General features: G+C 52.8%; 3 protein-coding genes across 3 annotated transcripts; all 3 read left to right on the forward strand.

Moving 5' to 3' along the window:
• The first annotated feature begins 3,242 nt into the window (after positions 1-3,242).
• Positions 3,243-6,762, forward strand: LOC119106941 (ribosome production factor 2 homolog). The gene is made up of 2 exons (XM_037230286.1): positions 3,243-3,332; positions 5,801-6,762. Exon 2 carries the CDS (start codon positions 5,824-5,826, stop codon positions 6,760-6,762), a length of 939 nt encoding a protein of 312 aa, XP_037086181.1. The 5' UTR covers positions 3,243-3,332; positions 5,801-5,823.
• A 2,515-nt stretch (positions 6,763-9,277) lies between these two features.
• On the forward strand, positions 9,278-12,705 carry LOC119106926 (WSC domain-containing protein 1). The gene is made up of 2 exons (XM_037230276.1): positions 9,278-9,360; positions 10,709-12,705. Exon 2 carries the CDS (start codon positions 10,709-10,711, stop codon positions 11,903-11,905), a length of 1,197 nt encoding a protein of 398 aa, XP_037086171.1. The 5' UTR covers positions 9,278-9,360; the 3' UTR covers positions 11,906-12,705.
• A 435-nt stretch (positions 12,706-13,140) lies between these two features.
• On the forward strand, positions 13,141-19,652 carry LOC119106942 (G kinase-anchoring protein 1-B). The gene is made up of 8 exons (XM_037230287.1): positions 13,141-13,280; positions 13,633-13,807; positions 14,766-14,891; positions 16,029-16,211; positions 17,126-17,299; positions 17,765-17,897; positions 18,687-18,856; positions 19,599-19,652. Exons 2-8 carry the CDS (start codon positions 13,643-13,645, stop codon positions 19,650-19,652), a joined length of 1,005 nt encoding a protein of 334 aa, XP_037086182.1. The 5' UTR covers positions 13,141-13,280; positions 13,633-13,642.
• Positions 19,653-20,665: the final 1,013 nt, after the last annotated feature.

The raw sequence follows: 20,665 nt of genomic DNA on the forward strand, positions 1-20,665 counted from the left end.
ATCAATGTCTTTGGGGTGGAATTTTGCGTAATTTTTGAGTTATACGCTGCGTAACATCCCAATGTGATATTGCGGGGCGTCTCGATTGCCTCCAAATTTGGTGTGCAGGGCCTTCTCAACACGCTGATTCCGAAAATCAATGTCTTTGGGGTGGAATTTTGCGTAATTTTCGAGTTATACGCTGCGTAACATACCAATGTGATATTGCGGGCGTCTCGATTGCCGCCAAATTTGGTGTGCAGGGCCTTCTCAACACGCTGATTCCAAAAATCAAGGTCTTTGGGGTGGAATTTTGCGTAATTTTCGAGTTATATGCTGCGTAACATCCCAATGTGATAATGCGGGGCGTCTCGATTGCCGCCAAATTTGGTGTGCAGGGCCTTCTCAACACGCTGATTCCGAAAATCAACGTCTTTTGGGGTGGAATTTTGCGTAATTTTTGAGTTATACGCTGCGTAACATCCCAATGTGATATTGCGGGGCGTCTCGATTGCCTCCAAATTTGGTGTGCAGGGCCTTCTCAACACGCTGATGCCGAAAATCAATGTCTTTGGGGTGGAATTTTGCGTAATTTTCGAGTTATACGCTGCGTAACATCCCAATGTGATATTGCGGGGCGTCTCGATTGCCGCCAAATTTGGTGTGCAGGGCGTTCTCAACACGCTGATTCTGAAAATCAATGTCTTTGGGGTGGAATTTTGCGTAATTTTCGAGTTATATGCTGCGTAACATCCCAATGTGATAATGCGGGGCGTCTCGATTGCCGCCAAATTTGGTGTGCAGGGCCTTCTCAACACGCTGATTCCGAAAATCAACGTCTTTGGGGTGGAATTTTGCGTAATTTTTGAGTTATACGCTGCGTAACATCCCAATGTGATGCTGCGGGGCGTCTCGATTGTCTCCAAATTTGGTGTGCAGGGCCTTCTCAACACGCTGATTCCGAAAATCAACGTCTTTGGGGTGGAATTTTGCGTAATTTTTGAGTTATACGCTGCGTAACATCCCAATGTGATTTTGCGGGGCGTCTCGATTGCCGCCAAATTTGGTGTGCAGGGCCTTCTCAACACGCTGATTCTGAAAATCAATGTCTTTGGGGTGGAATTTTGCGCAATTTTCGAGTTATATGCTGCGTAACATCCCAATGTGATAATGCGGGGCGTCTCGATTGCCGCCAAATTTGGTGTGCAGGGCCTTCTCAACACGCTGATTCCGAAAATCAACGTCTTTGGGGTGGAATTTTGCGTACTTTTTGAGTTATACGCTGCGTAACATCCCAATGTGATATTGCGGGGCGTCTCGATTGCCTCCAAATTTGGTGTGCAGGGCCTTCTCAACGCGCTGATTCCGAAAATCAATGTCTTTGGGGTGGAATTTTGCGTAATTTTTGAGTTATACGCTGCGTAAGATCCCAATGTGATGCTGCGGGGCGTCTCGATTGTCTCCAAAATTGGTGTGCAGGGCTTTCTCAACACGCTGATTCCGAAAATCAATGTCTTTGGAAATTGGTTTGGATTGGATTGAAAAATCAATGTCAATCAAATCAAATCAAATTCCATCCCAAAGACATTGATTTTCGGAATCACCGTGTTGAGAAGGCCTTGCACACCAAATTTGGAGGCAATCGAGACGCCCCGCAATATCACATTGGGATGTTACGCAGCGTATAACTCAAAAATTAGGCAAAATTCCACCCCAAAGACGTTGATTTTCGGAATCAGCGTGTTGAGAAGGCCCTGCACACCAAATTTGGCGGCAATCGAGACGCCCCGCATTGTCACATTGGAATGTTACGCAGCATATAACTCGAAAATTACGCAAAATTCCACCCCAAAGACATTGATTTTCGGAATCAGCGTGATGAGAAGGCCCTGCACACCAAATTTGGAGGCAATCGAGACGCCCCGCAATATCACATTGGGATGTTACGCAGCTAATAACTCAAAAATTACGCAAAATTCCACCCCAAAGGCAGTGATTTTCGGGATCAGCTTGTTGAGAAGGCCCTGCACACCAAATTTGGCGGCAATCGAGACGCCCCGCAATATCACATTGGGATGTTACGCAGCGTATAACTCGAAAATTACGCAAAATTCCACCCCAAAGACATTGATTTTCGGAATCAGCGTGTTGAGAAAGCCCTGCACACCAAATTTGGAGGTAATCGAGACGCCCCGCAATATCACATTGGGATGTTACGCAGCGTATAACTCAAAAATTACGCAAAATTCCACCCCAAAGACATTGATTTTCGGAATCAGCGTGTTGAGAAGGCCCTGCACACCAAATTTGGAGGCAATCGAGACGCCCCGCAATATCACATTGGGATGTTACGCAGCGTATAACTCAAAAATTACGCAAAATTCCACCCCAAAGACATTGATTTTCGGCATCAGCGTGCTGAGAAGGCCCTGCACACCAAATTTGGCGGCAATCGAGACGCCCCGCAATATCACATTGGGATGTTACGCAGCGGATAACTCGAAAATTACGCAAAATTCCACCCCAAAGACATTGATTTTCGGAATCAGCGTGTTGAGAAGGCCCTGCACACCAAATTTGGCGGCAATCGAGACGCCCCGCAATATCACATTGGGATGTTACGCAGCGTATAACTCAAAAATTACGCAAAATTCCACCCCAAAGACATTGATTTTCGGAATCAGCGTGTTGAGAAGGCCCTGCACACCAAATTTGGAGGCAATCGAGACGCCCCGCAATATCACATTGGGATGTTACGCAGCGTATAACTCGAAAATTACGCAAAATTCCACCCCAAAGGCAGTGATTTTCGGAATCAGCGTGTTGAGAAGGCCCCAAAATTACGCAAAATTCCACCCCAAAGACATTGATTTTCGGAATCAGCGTGTTGAGAAGGCCCTGCACACCAAATTTGGCGGCAATCGAGACGCCCCGCAATATCACATTGGGATGTTACGCAGCGTATAACTCAAAAATTACGCAAAATTCCACCCCAAAGACATTGATTTTCGGAATCAGCGTGTTGAGAAGGCCCTGCACACCAAATTTGGAGGCAATCGAGACGCCTCGCAATATCACATTGGGATGTTACGCAGCGTATAACTCGAAAATTACGCAAAATTCCACCCCAAAGGCAGTGATTTTCGGAATCAGCGTGTTGAGAAGGCCCCGCACACCAAATTTGGCGGCAATCGAGACGCCCCGCAATATCCAACTGGCAATTGGATATCAATCTGCTGCTAGATTGACGGACGTCCCTTCTGGCGGCACGTGCTTTTGGCTCAAGCGGGCAAGATACGAGCGAGTGGTGTGGTCGGTGGTAGCCGGGCGTATGTAACAAGGTAGTGTTGCAGGTACGTGAGGAGACACGTGCGCTTCATTGTGGTGTGATGTGTTATCCTCCAGAGTTCGTGGAACGGTTGCGATTTGTTTGTCGGACGTGATAATATTTAGACAACATTGACAAACTTGGTGCAATTTTGCAGAATTGTGGAGGCATGGTCAGTATCATGGCACACCTCATAAAAAGACATCCATCTTGTTAAACTCTTTAGCTAATGCCTGATTTCCACACTCAAATGATCGGAGTACCCGATGTATGATTTTGCAGTGCTGGGGGTGCAGAATTGTGGAATCTGCTAGTCCATGCCTTCTTAGGTAAGCCTATGCTGAATGTTGGCTATGTTTGTATTGTTTGTTTGCCAATGATGTAATGGCAGGCAGATTTGTGGCTACTGTGCTGGATGTGGGGGTCTGACCCCTAAGCTCCGACTTGTAAAACAATGTGTTTAGGCACTCAAGGTGGGCCCTGGCAGGAAATTGAAGTTCGCATTTTTGAACTGGACAGTGCACTGGGATTCTTCACAATTGAGTAGATATATCATAGCATGATAATTTGTGTTGTTCAGTGCTTTTGTGGTGCAAATACCTAATGCTTACTGTGCCTCTTGATGATTGGCCATCAACAATTTTTTGTGGGTCTTTTCGATATAGGGAGGAAGCAGTCAAATGACAAAAAGTGTGGTGAGTTTTTTTGGTGTACTGCATATGTTTATTTGGCCAGCAGTTTCTGTTTGCACTGTAAAGGTTCTAAGAAGTGTCAGCCTGGGTGTAGGGTATTTACATATACACACACATGTATGGGGCAAGTGCGTAATAGGGATACTTTTACCATGCCAGTTTTTTGGCCTATTGCATTGTGGTCACTTACAAATTTTAGATGTGGGAGTGTCACAGTTGTTTTGGGTTTTTTAAGTCTGTGATAACAATTGGTAGGTTTGATGAGCCTGGTCATTCTAGCCCCTCCTTGTAGTAGAACTGAGTCAAACTTTCCCTTGTTTAGTCAGTGGGGTGAAAGTGTCCAAATTGTAATCAGATTAGGTAAAAGCATGGTTGTGTAGCCTTGCATTAACCAGCAGAGTACAGACCCTATCAATGCCAGCCTGGAATGAAAAATAGTTATGATAACCAAAAAATTATCCTGTTGTCTGGTAAACCAATTTCAGATATGTGATGTTTAGAAGTATCCTGAGGTGGGCAGGGTAATTATTTGTCTCCATCCAGGTCCTCAATGTTATGTAACAGTCAAAATATTGAATAGAAACAGGAGATGGTGTAATTTTGGATTTAATTGATGTGGGTGAATGTATATGCTGTGATAAACATACATTGCTCTAATGTGAATATCATCTTGATTAAGTTACTTTTCAAATTTGTATATGGGATCCTACATTTATAGATAGTTGGGGATGGATACAAAGTTTTACCAAATGAGATGAGATATTGGGATCACAATTAAGTTATTGTTCATACTACTGTCCACATCTGGTGTGTCATTTATACACTGTTTTAGCCAGTTAGTCTCCGGTCATGTTATTAAGTCCTGAGAAGGACTGGGTGATGCTTGCCTTTCAGCCATGTATGTGCTATGCCTAATGACCGAAGTGTTAACTCAGTTAGTGCCTGCCTGCCATTTGCCTACCTGTGGTAAGGTGGATTTAGTTCACTGTAGGCCCTCAGTTTTGCCTGTCTGGCATGGATTGTGGTGGGTGGCAATGGCAGCAGCAGTGCTTAAGGTTAGATGACTTCAGAGGGCAGGGCAGACCATGTTGAGGATGCTGCTGTTTAGCTTTCATCATAAAGTGATGTAGTTGGCCAGGAATTTTGTAAGGTGGGCTCATACAGCATGCACTGTGTAGCAAGGGCACTGCTCTAATACAGCAAAAGATATAGGCCCTGTTAGATTAGATAGATATTAAGAAGCCCTTTAAGCTCATTTTGCACTCATGTGTGTTTCAGGTAGGTATGTATGTTGCCCTATAACAAATTTTGCATGAATTGTTCTGATTAGATAAAATGTTGCTCCAAGAGTTGAGAGCTATCACACTGGGTGGTAGCTGCAACCCATGACCACACCATTTGATCATGAAATTCCAGTGGTGAGGCAGAATCTTGTGGCATATGTTTGATGTGCTGGGATGCTTCTCCCTGCCCTTTGTCAGTATCTGGCTTGACTTTGAGAGGACATCCTGCTGGCTGCTGGCCCTCCCAATTAGGATCAGTCAGTCAGCACCAGCAGTAACTCATACCCTCACCCTACCTGTGGATTGGGAGCCAGGCCTTATAAGAGGGTGAGCTATGGGTCGAACAGCTTACTTACATCTTTATTTGATAGTTTCTTACTTGATAAGGCTGGTATAGTAGGCATTATAAATATGTGTTAGCACCATGCTTTGTGAGCATTGAGCTAAGCATCACAGAACTGAGTGCGGACATCATATCAGAACACAATCATGCTAATATGTCATGTTTTCACTTTCAGACACATTGCAGCTGCCAGGAACCATGGGTATTGCGGGCAGAATCCAGAAAACGAAGACTCGTAAGGGTAAGCGACATATAGAAGATAGAGCACCAAAGCTCATTGAAAATGAAAAGAAGGTTCTCATCTTGAAGGGCCACAAAACGAACAATGTTCTGCAAGAATGCCTAAAGGACATCAACTCCTTAAAGCGGCCGCACGCGATCTTCTTCAACCGGAAAAGAGATCTGGTGCCGTTCGAAAACATCACGCCCGTCGAGCAGCTCTCTGCGAAACTGGATGCCGGCCTCTTCGTCATCGGCTCCCACAGCAAGAAGCGGCCGCAGAACCTCATCCTGGGTCGCATGTTCGACCACCACCTGCTCGACATGGTCGAGCTGGGCGTGCAAAGCGCCAAGTCGCTGCACGACTTCAAGAACGCCAAAGTGGCTGCCGGGACCAAGCCGTGCCTCCTGTTCGCCGGCGAGCGCTTCTCCAGCGACGACACGTACGTGCGGCTCAAGAGCCTGCTGATCGACCTATTTCGCGGCGAGCACGCGACGGCCGTGCGGCTCGGCGGCTTCGAGCACGCCCTGGCCTTCACGGCCACCGAGGCCGGCCTGCATATGCGCAGCTACCGCGTGGTGACGCAGCGCTCGGGCGGCCGCGCGCCCCGCGTGGAGCTCGAGGAGATCGGGCCGTCGCTGGACCTGGTGGTGCGCCGCAGCCGACTCGCCTCCGACGACCTCTTCCGGCGCGCGCTCAAGCAGCCCAAGCAGCTGAAGGCGAAGAAGGTGAAGAACGTGTCGGACGGCAAGCTGGGTGCGCAGATGGGACGCATCCACATGGAGCGGCAGGACCTGCGCAAGCTGACCACCAGGAAGCTGAAGGGACTGAAGCCCGGCAAGAATGCGGCGGTGGAGGGAGGCGCCGGCGACGTGCAGAACCCGATGGACGTGCAGGACGGCGAGGTGACCACCTGACGTCGCCAGCTCGGTGCTGAGCGATACTGGACTTGTAGACGTGGAATGCGTATGCACCGTTTTTGTATCGGAGCGGTGCCCTCGGTGTGAACTCAGTCGGGGCACGTGACGCGGGCGGAGTTCGACAGGTGGTGCGGACGTTTTGCTGCCGGCACTGGTAATTCGTCGCTTCGTGGCTTGCGGCATGCCGTTTGGAATGCCATTGTTGGTATCTTTATGCAAAATGCTGAGCATTGTGTAATTTCGTCAGAGAAATGGTGGAAGGTTTGGGGTTTGGTTTTCAATCGTCCTGTTAGCTGCGGTGCTCTCTCTCCATGTGCCCATGTCCAAACATCATACGCATTTTTTATTTAATCAACTGGCCGTAGCAAGCGTCCTGGTACGCGCGTCATGTGCTCACGAATAACGGCTGTGCTCTCAGAATGACGCACCTTCACCAAGCCGCCTAAAACAGCTAAGTATTTTGAAATATACATGTCTGAAATGTGTCGTTGTTTGGAACAAGTCATTTACCGCAGAACTCGTTGAACCGGTTAATGCACCGCGCGAATCACCACCACAATCACAATCATTCAATCACGTTGTTACTCTTCACCTGCACCTGGCGCGTAAGACACCCGAACTCATCTAATTCCGACCTCAATCCGCCTTGACGAGCTGTGACGGCGCAGGAGGATACCGAGACCTGACCCGGACGCCTCACAGTCTGCCGAGACCTGACCCGGACGCCTCACAGTCTGCCGAGACATGACCCGGACGCCTCACAGTCTGCCGAGACATGACCCGGACGCCTCGCAGTCTGCCGAGACCTGACCCGGACGCATCACAGGCCAGTCTGAGCACGGTACTGGCCCTGCGGCTGCCTGAAACGGGTGTGTTCAGTCGCGTCTAGGCGGGTCGACCGCCTCTCCCACTCAGTCGTTGCCGAATGTCTCCGTATAGGTGACCTATACTGGCCTCAAGCGTCGTTGCGAGTTGAGCTCTGGTCTTTCGTGCATGTCTGGTGAACGAGGATGAGTGTCTTGGCCCGGGTTGTACAGCCGCCCTTCCATTATGGTCACATGCTCTACTGGCAGCTTGCTGGCCACAAGTTTTTTTTTACTGGTTCTACTGGCACTGGTGGTTGGTTTCACGGAGAAGTGACAGGGTAAGCTGTACCAAAAATCGTCAAGTCATTGCAGAGCTTGCATAAAGTGAAAACCAGTATCTCCGCTGCAGCTTTGGGGGATTTTGGTGGGTGGTGTATGGAATGCTTCTTCCGTTAATATATGACGGTGTGCATATAATTTGAGCCAAGTTGGCCCCGCCCGCTCGTCACCCAACCTGCTCGTTCGTGACGACCCTGCAGAGCAAGGAACGCGTGCGCACGTGTAACGATTTCAATCCTCTGTACTCGCATTAAAGCTCGCGGCATATGCGCTCCGTCGAGGCGCGTGAGTGGGCCAACCTGGGGAGCCCATCTACATGTAGGAGGTTTTGAATCCATCTACATGTAGGAGGTTTTGAGCCCATCTACATGTAGGAGGTTGTGGAGGCACAGTGAAGTTCGGGTGGACATTCGTTTCGCGGGCTCTGGCTTTCGAAGATGAAACGCATCGCCAAATGTTCAAATTAAGCCCCGCCCTGCAAGGCAGCCTAAAATCCGCCGAGTTTTTTTCAAAAAACAAATCCTTAACAGCTTTGGGCACGGTGTTGACGGTCTCAGCAGCTCACCTGACGACATGTTTACGCCTGTGAAAATTTTAGATTGTAGACCCTAGTGGTTCATGATCTTTTTATTGACCACCGTGACCAGATCTGACCCTATGACTGTCACATTACTTTTGACCTGCAATGACATGTCACGGATGAGATTTGTCCTTTCCCACGAGCACTCGTCTCAAAGTTTTTCCAGTCAATGGGGAACAAGGCTCTGGTGGCGCCCGCTGTATGGCCCATGAGTCACCGGTACGTAGCGTGTGGTGAGAGGGAACGATTCGTGGGCCGCTGCGTTTGTACTGTGTGTAATCACCTGCGGTGAAATCGCTATGACCGTAAAGTCACTGGTGGGACGCCCCGTGCGGCGCTTACACCAGTGGTGATGCACGCAGGGTGGTATTTTTGTCGCTGAGAATGCACCCTGTGTGACATTGCAGTCACTGCTGGTAACCTGCGTGCAGACGACGGATGCCTTGTATCATGTAAACTGCTGGGGGTAGCCTCTTCGTGGTCTTTGGGTCGTTGGTGGCACACTGTTTGACTCGCCTCATGTGTACTCACGCGGTCAAGGGCACTTGATGTGACCCTTGACCACTGTTGGTCCTCTCCACGTGGCGCCCGAGTCCCGGACGCCACCCCAGCCCGCCCTTCGGCGAGCGGTCGGCCGGGCCGTCCTCCCGTCCCTGAGCCTGCCGGCCCGTGCGGTCGGGCCGCAGCGAGGCGGCGGCGAGGCTGGCCCGGGGGTCGGGCGAGCCGCGGCCGTTCACCTCCGCTGCGACCGGCGGCGGAGACTCGGCCGGGTGGGACCGCGGACGCACCGGCGGCTGCCGGGGAGCTGCGCAGCGCGGCTGACTCGGACGCGGACGAGCACGCCCGGCTCCCGCCGCCCGCCGCCAACAGGTGAGCAGATGCCACGTTTGTGGTGAGAGGAAATTGTGCGGGTAGCTTCATTTTTGCTGTCACTGGTGACAGCAAACATGCAGTAACTGTTTATTCGTTGAATTTCCTGCGAGTTATGCGCGCGAGATATCCTTATCGTGTTTTTGGACGCATGCGTTTGAAGACACCTTTGAGTAACTGGCCTGCTTGACAAGCTCGTCTGCGGGCAAGGTATGAAGTTTACTTCATAATAGTTTTGTTCACGATTAGGCCAGGGTCCGAAGTTGGTGCCAACTCTCAAATGCATGAAAACTAAGATTAACTTGGACGAAACCCATTGATTGTTCTCAGATCTATGAAGAGTGGCGTCCCTTTTTGCCGGAACGTTTTGGCTCATCATGCACTGAATCATCATTTCACGTGTGTGCTACTTAATGATTTTATCCGATGGGACATAACTCGCGAACGCCAAGAAAATGGCTGCGGCATGACAAAACGACATTGTTCCCGTGGTAAAATTTATTGGCTATCAGGATGTTCCAGTGACAAACGATGGGCTCTCATTTCCCTCACTTTGCCCTCATTTTCTTATGTGACCATTCTCTAGCTCTTGGCTCCCTCTTCTTTGCTCTCACATGAGTACATTTCGGATTTGGCACCAACTTAGGGTCCTTTTTGAAAAATGATAGCCGTAAAAGGTCTAATCCAGGCTTTCATATCGTGCCAGAACCGGGTGGACGTTCAAAAGCGCCATGCTCGCGTCAAACTTGTCAAATGACCAGTGCCCACAGCACACGTCACAACGAATGGCTTGAAAAAACTCACTAGCGAGGTTTTTCAAGCTCATTTCAGCGTATGTCATGCTCTGCAGCCTGAAACGCGAGGGCTAGCGGTGCGAATCTTAATGTACATTTACGACGTACCACACGAATTCCTTATTTGTCAGAAGGGTTTCGTCAGTGAAGCTCTTCTCTGAAGCTATGTAAAACTCTTCTGACGAGCTGATGTGGAAGTGGTGAAAAGTTTGCAAGACGACAAATTCCAAAGGAAGCAGGGAAGCATGCCGGTCAAAGTGATTTTAGCAGTTAAGTCACTTTCTCTGCTCCCAATATGCGCTCCCAAATGCCTAGCACACAAACGAAAACATTGCGGATGTTGATAAAATGAACCTTTGGTGCACAGATGCAACATTTGCAACAGTTGAAACATTTCGTGGGCGTGGTTATGGGACAAATACCACTATGTAATCCTTGCTTCATAAGCGTCCGCCTGACCCCGACATAATTTCAAAAACTGCAGCGTCACCTGCTGGCTCGTGACGCTTTCGAAGCAGTTGGCTGACAGTCCATTGCCTTTCCGCGTGTTCCAGATGAACTGGTCGGTCGGCGGAATGGCTCACTGGCAGCGGTGGGACACGTTCCGCCGCGCCCGCCGCTGGCAGCTGGCGAACCACGGCTGCGGCGTCCTCGTCGTCTGCGTTACCACCGCACTCTTTCTGCTCGGCTTGGTCGCCAGCTTATCAGATAAAGGCAGCGTCCTGTTTCTGACCTCCGGTCGGCCAGCGTCCCGGCTGCAGTCAGCCGCCGTAGAAGACAACGCGAACGATATTCACGGTAAGCTGGTGCTACCTCTCCGGAAACTGGTGGAGCCAGCTCTTCCAAGCCGGTCGTGGTTCTCCAACGACGCCTCGTGCGCACGGTTCACGACGCACTTCGCCCGCTCCGGTAGTCTACCGGCCGCGCGGCTGGCGTCCTTCTTCCGCTCCGGAAACACGTGGAGTCGCTACTTGCTGGAGGCTGCGACCGGGTTCTTCACGTGCGGCGCGACGTGGGAGGGCGAGATGCTCAACAGCCCACCGACCGGCCGCCTGTCATCCATCGTCGAGCTGCGCAGTCAGCTGGCCAACTCGAGTGGCGCTGCGGGCGCCTCCCCCGAGCTGCGTGACTCCGGCTTCGCTGGAGAGGCGCTATCGCCGATGAGTCGCGCCTGCCTCGTGGGCAAGACGCACGCCTTCGCGCCTCACTGGCGCAGCGACGGCTCGACCGCGGCCGACGACGGCGGCGAGCGCTACCCGCTGCCGGCCGTGCTGCTCGTGCGCGACCCGTTCCGGGCGCTTATCTCCCTGCGCCACTACCACGAGCGCTCGAGCGGGCTGGTCGCTCGCAGCCGCGCGACCGACGCTGCCTTCGCGGGCGGAAACTGGACCCGCTTTGTGGAGCGCTACAGCCAGTTCTGGTTCGAGCTGGCGGAAGACTGGGCCACAGGGCCTCGCGACACGTTGCTCGTGGCTTACGAGAGGCTGGAGGCCAACCCGGCGCACGAGCTGGACCGGATGCTGCGCTTTCTCGGTGTGACCCCGTCGTTGGAGCGGCTTCGCTGCGTGCTGAAGCACGTGGAGGGTGGCTTCCACAACCGGGACCATCCAATCGTGCCGGACGACAAGGTGTACACCCGCCCGATGATGGAGGCCGTGTGGTGGCGCATTCTGGAGCTCAACAAACTGCTCACGGCGCGCGGCTATCGGCGGTTGCCCGTGGAGAAGTACGCGTTCTTCTATGACGTCTGATACGTGCGACGATGCCTCGCCTGAGCGCAGGGCGTTCAGAATCCAGCTGTTGCCCAGGAATGTGCCCTATCTGATGTGTGTCATACGCCTGCTGTCGCATTTATGAAATTGTGGTGCGCATGATCCCAGCGGGCTCTCCAGCTAGACACTGATGCGTTGCGTGGTGTTAGACGCTGTCTTCGGTGCCAGAAATGTCCGGCCGTCATCGCTGCCTGTTGGCTTGGGGTGCACCGACCAGTCTAGATAATGCACAGTAAATGCTAACGACGGCAGCGAAATCTTCTAAGTGAAAATCTGAGCTTGACGGAGCGCGCCACGTGATGACGCGATTTAGGGATGATTTGGCAGCAATTGACTCACAATGGGCTCTAATGCTGCGATCAGCTTAAGGTTCATTAGTGGTTCGTCACTGCCGGTGCGTGGAATTGTACTAGCGCATTTGCTTGCGAACGTAACTGCTAGTTGCGAGCGTCTTTTGGTGTCATCGAGTATTAGCGATGATGTTTTCGAAGACCTGCGAGGTGCAATGAGATGTGTGATTTGCTCTATGGCTTCCTGGTCTACCACTGACAGTTCCGTTGCTTCTGTCCGCCGGAACCAACTACGGCAGATTGTCGGAACGGATGTGCTCTATTGTCACGCAGAACGAGCAAGTGCGTTCTGCAAATTTGTTTACCTATTCGTGAGCTGAAGAACGTATAAAATCCTTCATCAGTCATGTTGTATACAAAACATAAATGTCCTGCTTTCATGGTACAGCACTAGTGAAAGAGGCGATGGAAAAGGAGTTTGTGTCCGTCCATGCATTTTGTTGCGGGTGAGACAGAGATGGGGGGGGGGGGGGGGAAGTGCACAACCAAAGCGTAACCAGGGTGAGGGATGTTGGATAGAGTAACGTTGCATTGAGATGGGGCTGCTAATCGAGTTTGTCGAAAACTCTGAAGCTGGATACCTTTGGCTTATCTCGTGACGTGCTGCTTAGCACGCCCGTATGTGTGCACGTCTTGTCAAACAGCCAACCTCACCTTTTTGGTCTGTTACGCTTGACGTAGCGTGGCCAAGGGGAGAAAATTGCCAATGTTACTATTCCGTTACCAGGAACTTGGGGAAATGCAACAAAAAAAAACATTAGCGTAACGTTATTCATGGATGTCCGCTTTTGACGTACTTCCGATATCTGACGTCATTCGATGGTACCGTCTCATACTGTTTTATTACCTCGCCATTTGTTTCACCTTGACGACAGCTGAGTCGCGGTGTGTTTTGCGCTGTGCGCTGCGCGGGTGGCGGTTCGCCTCAAGTTATAAAGAAAGTTGCAAATACTGCAAGGTTTTCGGGCTGCATTGTAGACAAGAAAGATTTGAAAGCTACGCGAGTATGGTTAACTGCATTATAGTGTTCCCGTGGCTTACCGTCATTTTCGCTCCCGTTGTATGTCGCGGATACAAGGATTGAACGAAACACAATGGAAATGTCAAACTAAGTGAAGCAGCTACCAATCTGTTCGCAACATTTTTTCTGTGCTGACTGCAGGCTGTTGTTTTAATGCAATGTTGTCATTCCATGTTTTATCAATTAGTAAATTCAACAAAACATTCGTTTTACTTCCCATGCCAATGCAAAGGGCTGGGATGGGGGGGAGGGGGAGGCTCGTCCTGTAATTAAGTGCAACATATAGGTATTTCAGAGTACTGATGGTTTGGTTGCCTAACTTTTTTACCTGCCAGGAAAGGCAAGATGGCATCAGTTATGGCATCCAGGTTCTCAGTATTAAAAATTGAGGATGATTCTGATCAAGAGCGGGAGAAAGCAGCAAGGAAAAAGGCTTCTGATGAAGAAAAGGGTAAGAAAAAGCTCACCAAGAAAAAGAAGAAGAAGACAGAGCCAGCCCTTGATGCTGAGGTATGCAGACCTTGCTCTTCAGACATTACTTTAGGCTTTTTCTTCCAATATAAGCTGTATCATGACCAGGCAAGATAGCAATTTTGGCTTCAGAACCAGAGACTAGTGCAAACATAATGTTCAACTGGGAATCCACATTGAGAGAATAGATACCATTGCAGTAACAGTTGAGGTCATGTAATCAAGCACTGATTTTCTGTTTCATATGAAAGCATTGTACTGAGAACAGACTGAAAGGTTGGCATAGGTCACATGATACAGACCAGTTACATAGATCTTGCTAGCAAAACCTTTGATTGCTAATGGGCACCAATCCAAACTCCTGCATTTTGAAGCCATGATATTCCATTTCTAAACCAAAAGCTAATCCTGCATGCCTCTTAACATACAACTATATAGATATTCATGAATCTTGACACAGGCTCTAGAAACAAATATATTGATACCTAATGTGTTTATGATGTATATTCAACTACTGACTACTCACAGGTGTTAACCCCAGCTAACCAATAAAGGATAAATGTCTGGATCAAGGCCAGGTTGTGCTGCATGCACGGAAGGCTACTTAGTGGTTCAAACTTAGAGAATGGGATAATGTCAAGTCCATTTTATTTAGTCCATTTCTTCAGAACCTATTTGATTTGCTTTCAGAACCTTTAATGAGCCTCAAATTGTGGCCTTGTTGCTATCATGCAGTAATTGTCTTTTCTGACAAGTCTTTGACTGTTTTTATCTCATACATATTTGTCACATCATGGTTTTCTGGCAGCATTTATGTTAGAAGATGGCTGTGTTATTCTTACAGTAAAACCTTTATGGTTTGGCTGTGTTTGTAAAGTTATGTTATTAATGTCTGCCTGTGTCCATATGGGTCTGTTATTAGCTGTGGCTCTTGAATCATGCATGCTATTTATTTTAGATGTATGTACTGACAGCTATGGTTTGTTTTCACATGCAGCTGCAATCAATGGCATTTGGTTTGCCAAAGCCAAAGCAGCAGTCCAAGCAGAAGAAGCCAGCAGTAGATTCACCAAAGAAGGCAGCAGAGGCTGACTGGCAGGAATGGGAGAAAAGGGACCAAGTGGTCAGTGCTGTAGCCTGAGGCCTATCAGTTGACTTGCTCAAACCCATTTCCCAGACATGAGAAACTGGATTGAGGTTTGAAATTGGTGATGTTTTACCTGGTGGGATTTATATTTTTATGTGAAAGGGGGAGAAACTAGGTTACTTGTATATGTTGCTGATTTGTGTGCTCTTTTATCATGCAGAAAGCTAAGACAGGTGCAACATTTGGATATTAAGCACTGAAATGTTATGGATAATGTGAAGGTGCCACCTATGTATGTTGTTGCTGGTATCCCTTTGCCAATATTTCCCAACACAACATTCACTTTGCATGATAAGCAGCCTTTTCCTGCATTGTGAGTCATGTCTGTCAAAGAAATATTTTCAGAAGAGTTGGCATGCCTCTTGTTTTAAAATTCAGTTATTTGGGTGGCAGGGATACAATATTGTTCACGCTTTTACACCCCTGGCTTTGGACTTCCCTGCTTGCTGCCCCTCCCCTGGCCCAAAATCGACCAATTAGCACCAAACTGGGCAGCAGCCAACTCAGCATCTAAGTGCCTCAGGCTTGACCAATGGGCTGGGCATGTCGGATGTCTGGGTTTGGGGTCCAAGGGCAACGGATTAGCGCCCGCGGATTTCGCGCGCGGGCTGCCAGAGAACCAGCATTCTGGTAGCATGAATATACATACATATATATATATATATATATATATATATATATATATATATATATATATATATTGATAATGCTGGATCAGTTTTGGAATGCTGCATAGCCTGCCACATGAGAATGGCCACCACCAAACCATCCAGCAGGCCTGGGTGCTCCGTGTGGTGTCGCGTCGTGTCATAATGTGTCATGGCGTGTCATGCGGCGTCTTGTGTATTGTGTGACATGGCATGTGGCCGAGCGCGCGGCGTGGTTGCACGTTTGAAACATCTCTAGCAGTGGGGTCTGGGCGAAAACGCCAGTCCGTTCAGTTCGAGCCCCAGTTCGAATACCATTCTCTTCCGTCAAGCGGCACGCATGTGAGATAGAGATAAGTGGTCAGAGCAGCACCTGGCAGAGAAGTTGGGCGCCGCTGGTGGCTGCGGCGTGCTCTTGGCGTCGCGCGTTCGAGTCATCAGGCCGGCGTGCCTTCCGTGTCCTCAGCTGGTCGACGACACGTTCGAGAAGGACCTGCAGCAGGCGATGATGATGTCCAAGGTGGACTTCGAGCGGGCGAACCTGCTGGCCGCCAACGGCGACGGGCCCGAGGCGCCCAAACAGAAGGCGAAGAAGGTCAAGCCAAACATCCTCAGCGTAGACCAGCTGCAGACTCTCTCGACGTCGCAGGTGACCGCGGCGACCCCGGTAGAGGGGGAGAGGGGGGCGTGCTCGGGTGCGCCGCGGCCGGACGTGGTGTGAGAGAGGACGAGCGTGCGGGCTGCGAGAGGGTGTTGCAGTGCCGCCCGGCGGCTGCGAGCAGCAGCAGCGGCGCCCCTGATGACCGGGCGGGTGGCACTTCGCCAGGTTGGAACGGGCGCTGGTCGGACGCTCATCGAGGCTGATGTGTCGTAGGGTTCGAAGGTCTCCCGCCAGGTGATCTCAACCCTACATCATGGCTCTGAGTTTGTTTCGGACTGGTATCATAAACCCAGGAGGTGCGAATTTAGGGCAGATGATGCCTTTCTTCCCACAGGCTGCTGAAGCTGCCCTTGCAGGTTGCTTGTGACTGACGAGTATCAGAGTCATAGTATTTGTTGTGTCAAGTCCCCAGCTCATATCTGCGAATGTTTGTGTTGCCGCGAAAGCATAAGTCACCAGGCACGAGCTATATTTCTCTGCACAGCTATGCGCTCGATGGTTTAGAATCTCGGCTCCGTCTGCCAGGCGTACGCGAGCGCTCCCGCCAGTCCGACGCCATCCTTTTGCGCTGTACCTCGGGGTCGATTTCGCGGCTGATTTTGCAGATTTCGTTCTGTAGATTGGTTGTCCCGGCGCGCCGTCGCGGTCCCATTAATTCTGAGGTTGTATCAGGTCAAGTTCGGAGGACGACCTAAAGCTATCCTATCAGACCGTCGTTCTGTTCCCGTGTCACTTACAAACACCTGCACCAAACGCGCAAGATCCAAGGTCAAAACCGCGCACCCCAGTGGCGTGAAGCCTGACGCCACGCGTCCGTGACGTCCGCCGCCCTGCCCGCGGGCGAGCTGTGCGTATCTCACCCCTCCCCCCCCCCCCCCGCCCGCCCCCGCCGCGCTCCACAGATTGACCAGCGCGACTATCGGCACTTGATGGCGCCGGCGCCCGGCCGGCCGCCGGCGCCCGGCCCGGCCGGCGCCGCCGGCGGCGACGGCGGCGACTTCTTCGACCAGGTGGAGCGCAAGACGCGCGATGCGCTGCACCGCGAGAGGGCGCTGGAGAGCATCCGGCAAGACCTGGTGAGGGCGGGCGGGCTGCTTGGCCGGGAGGCGGTGAGGACTTTATGAACCCGGTGAGGGGGGGGGGGGGGTCCTATGGCTCAGTGGGTGTTGGGACCTTATGGCTTGGTGAGTGTGGACCACACGACCTGGGGAGAGTCGGGGCCCTGTGAACTGGCGGGTACACACAGTGTCTACATTTGAAGCAGCGTGGTCAATGTACCTGCTTGCTTTCTGTAGCTGTCTGTGGCTGCCTTAGCTATGTCGGTATATACGCTGGCCGGAACCACTAACGTAGATTTGACATACTATTGTTCGTTCGGTAGCAGTCACCTCCTGTTTCGTGCTATGTTAACCAGCTGAGGACAGTGCGGTGCGCCCCGCGAAGTGTAGACCAGTCCAGCCCGCGCCAACCGGCCGCTGGCGCGGTGTGTGCCGCAGCCGCCGCCGCCGCCGCCGCCGGCGTCGGCCGAGCTGCCGTCGGAGCTGCAGCTGCGGCTGGCCGCCAAGGAGTCCGAGGTGGAGGAGCTGGCGCTGGAGCTGGAGCGCACGCGCGACGAGCTGAAGCTGGCCAAGGCGCGCACCAAGCGCGTGCTGGGCGTGCTGACGCAGTCGGAGAGTGAGTCACGGCGGTTCGACTGGGGGCTGAGGACAGGAGACTGGAAACTGGAGGCTGCAGACTGCAGACAGCAGACTGGAGACTGGAGACTGGAGATTAAGGATTGGAGGCTGGAGACTGCAGACTGAGGACCTGTGACTGGGGACTGGAGCTTGGGGACTGGGAACGAGACCGGAGATTGGAGACTAGGGTTTGGGGTCTGCTTACTGGAGGCTGGAGTCTGGAGATTGGGGAGTAGGGACATGATATGTGAGACTGTAAGCCTACTGTCAGCTGGAGACAGAAGAAGCGGACTGGAGACGGCAGGCTTGCGACGACAGACCTCCGTGTGGGCTGTGTTCACGAGTATGACCGTTTATATCACTGGGAGTGTTTGTGTGTTGCTTTTTTGAAAAGTTATGCTCTTGCACGTGATATCACTCGTGGGTTGGATCATCGCTTTGCGTCACCACCAAGTCGTCGTAATCGACAACAGCATCGCCGTCCTGAGCACCACGGCGTCCGTCATCCATCCACAGTGCCCTCACGTCACCACATCACAGAAATGGCGTCGTCATCATCATCTCAGACCGCCACGCAGCGGCGCGCGCCATAGTACACCATCAATCGCATGTTGACTACCACATCGGGCGCCGCACGCCTCCGTAGCAACGGCGCCCGCCGCAATCAGTAGACAGCCAATCGAACAATCAATGAAAGATAGCCAATCAACAATCAGTCGATCAGCCAACAGTCCAGATAGTCGGCCCCTCCGGTCGCGTGTCGCTGACCTCTGCCCTCTGCCGGCAGCCAAGGAGAAAGTTCAGCTGATCGTGGGCCTGGAGAAGGCCCAGGCGGCGTGCGAGGCGGCGGAGCGGGAGCGGGCCGACATGTCGGCCCAGGTTACCGGCCTCTTGGCCCAGCTGGAGCAGGAGCGCAGCCGCGTGCACCAGCTCACCACCCAGCTGCGGCGGGTCCAGGTCAGAGGGGGGCACACAGAGCACCAGCTGACCACCCAGCTGCGGCGGGTCCAGGTCAGAGAGAGGCACACAGAGCACCAGCTGACCACCCAGCTGCGGCGGGTCCAGGTTAGTGGGAGGCACACAGAGCACCAGCTCACCACCCAGCTGCGGCGGGTCCAGGTCAGAGGGAGGCACACAGAGCACCAGCTCACCACCCAGCTGCGGCGGGTCCAGGTCAGAGGGAGGCACACAGAGCACCAGCTCACCACCCAGCTGCGGCGGGTCCAGGTCAGAGGGAGGCACACAGAGGACCAGCTCACCACCCAGCTGTGACGGGTCCAGGCCAAACAATACCCAAACTTCTGGATAAACTGCACCTCTATGGTGGAGGTGCAGTTTTCTCTTCAGCTTCGGGCTCCGATCTGTACCCTAACTTGAGTAGTACTAAATTTGGAGAAAACCCCGCATTTTTTGGTGTATTTTGGGATAGGTGTAGGAAGATCCCCTGCTCGGCCTAAGCTCCTTGCAGTGCACACAGTGTATTTACATCACGTTGGGGCGCATTGTGCGTGAGCGCTCTGATGCGTCTGTGGATATCACAACCCGTTACCGCTCGAATGCCGCGAAATGAACGTGGAAGCACTGCAGTCAAAGTCTCGGGTGTATTGATCGCCACGTGGCGGGCCTTTGTGAGCGGCGGTGGCGGCCGACTGACGCACGCTGCCGCTGGCTGTGTGGTCATCCCTGTCCTCCCCCGCAGGGCAACAAGCGGAGGGGGCAGAGCGAAAACGAAACGGCAGAATCCGCCGAGTGAGTGGTTGTGGACGGGCGGACCGGGACACGGCTGTGGACCGGGACGCGGCTGTGAACCGGGACACGGATGTGGACCGGGACACGGCTGTGGACCGGGACGCGGCTGTGGACCGGGACACGGCTGTGGACTGGGGCATGGCTGTGGACTGGGGCGCTTCTGTGGACCGGGACGCGGCTGTGAACCGGGACGCTTCTGTGGACCGGGACGCGGCTGTGGACCGGGACACGGCTGTGGACCGGGACACGGCTGTGGACCGGGACGCGGCTGTGAACCGGGACGCTTCTGTGGACCGGGACACGGCTGTGGACCGGGACACGGCTGTGGACCGGGACGCGGCTGTGGACCGGGACACGGCTGTGGACTGGGGCATGGCTGTGGACTGGGGCGCTTCTGTGGACCGGGACGCGGCTGTGAACCGGGACGCTTCTGTGGACCGGGACGCGGCTGTCGACCGCGACACGGCTGTGGACTGGGACGCTTCTGTGGATCGGGACGCGGCTGTGAACCGGGACGCGGCTGTGGACCGGGACACGGCTGTCGACCGGGACACGGCTGTCTACCGGGACACGGCTGTGGACTGGGACGCTTCTGTGGACCGGGACGCGGCTGTGAACCGGGACGCGGCTGTCGACCGGGACGCGGCTGTCGACCGGGACACGGCTGTGAACCGGGACGCGGCTGTCGACCGGGACACAGCTGTCGACCGGGACACGGCTGTCGACCGGGACACGACTGTGAATCGGGACACGGCTGTCGACCGGGACGCGGCTGTCGACCGGGACGCGGCTGTCGACCGGGACGCGGCTGTCGACCGGGACGCGGCTACGTCACAAGACACGTCTCCTGGGCCGCTCCTGGACAGCGAGAACAGCGCGGCAGAGACGGCGCGCCGACGGTGCCCCGTGCTGAGGGCGAGGTGGTGGGCGAGCGAAGACGCACCGTCGCCGCGCTCGCTGGCCGGGCTCTCCGGCGGAGCAGCTGGGCCAGGCGTGTCGTGGCACACGCCGGCAGTT

Source organism: Pollicipes pollicipes, unplaced genomic scaffold (assembly GCF_011947565.3).
Source record: "Pollicipes pollicipes isolate AB1234 unplaced genomic scaffold, Ppol_2.1 Scaffold_6473;HRSCAF=7676_pilon_pilon_pilon, whole genome shotgun sequence".
Classification (NCBI taxonomy): domain Eukaryota; kingdom Metazoa; phylum Arthropoda; class Thecostraca; order Pollicipedomorpha; family Pollicipedidae; genus Pollicipes; species Pollicipes pollicipes.

Coding starts and splice junctions, on each gene's coding strand:
- LOC119106941 (XM_037230286.1), top strand. CDS start 5,824: ATGGGTATTGCGGGCAGAATCCAGAAAACGAAGACTCGTAAGGGTAAG.
- LOC119106942 (XM_037230287.1), top strand. CDS start 13,643: ATGGCATCAGTTATGGCATCCAGGTTCTCAGTATTAAAAATTGAGGAT. Junction 14,892..16,028: donor GGGAGAAAAGGGACCAAGTG/GTCAGTGCTGTA, acceptor CCGTGTCCTCAG/CTGGTCGACGACACGTTCGA. Junction 17,300..17,764: donor AGAGCATCCGGCAAGACCTG/GTGAGGGCGGGC, acceptor CTGCCGTCGGAG/CTGCAGCTGCGGCTGGCCGC.
- LOC119106926 (XM_037230276.1), top strand. CDS start 10,709: ATGAACTGGTCGGTCGGCGGAATGGCTCACTGGCAGCGGTGGGACACG.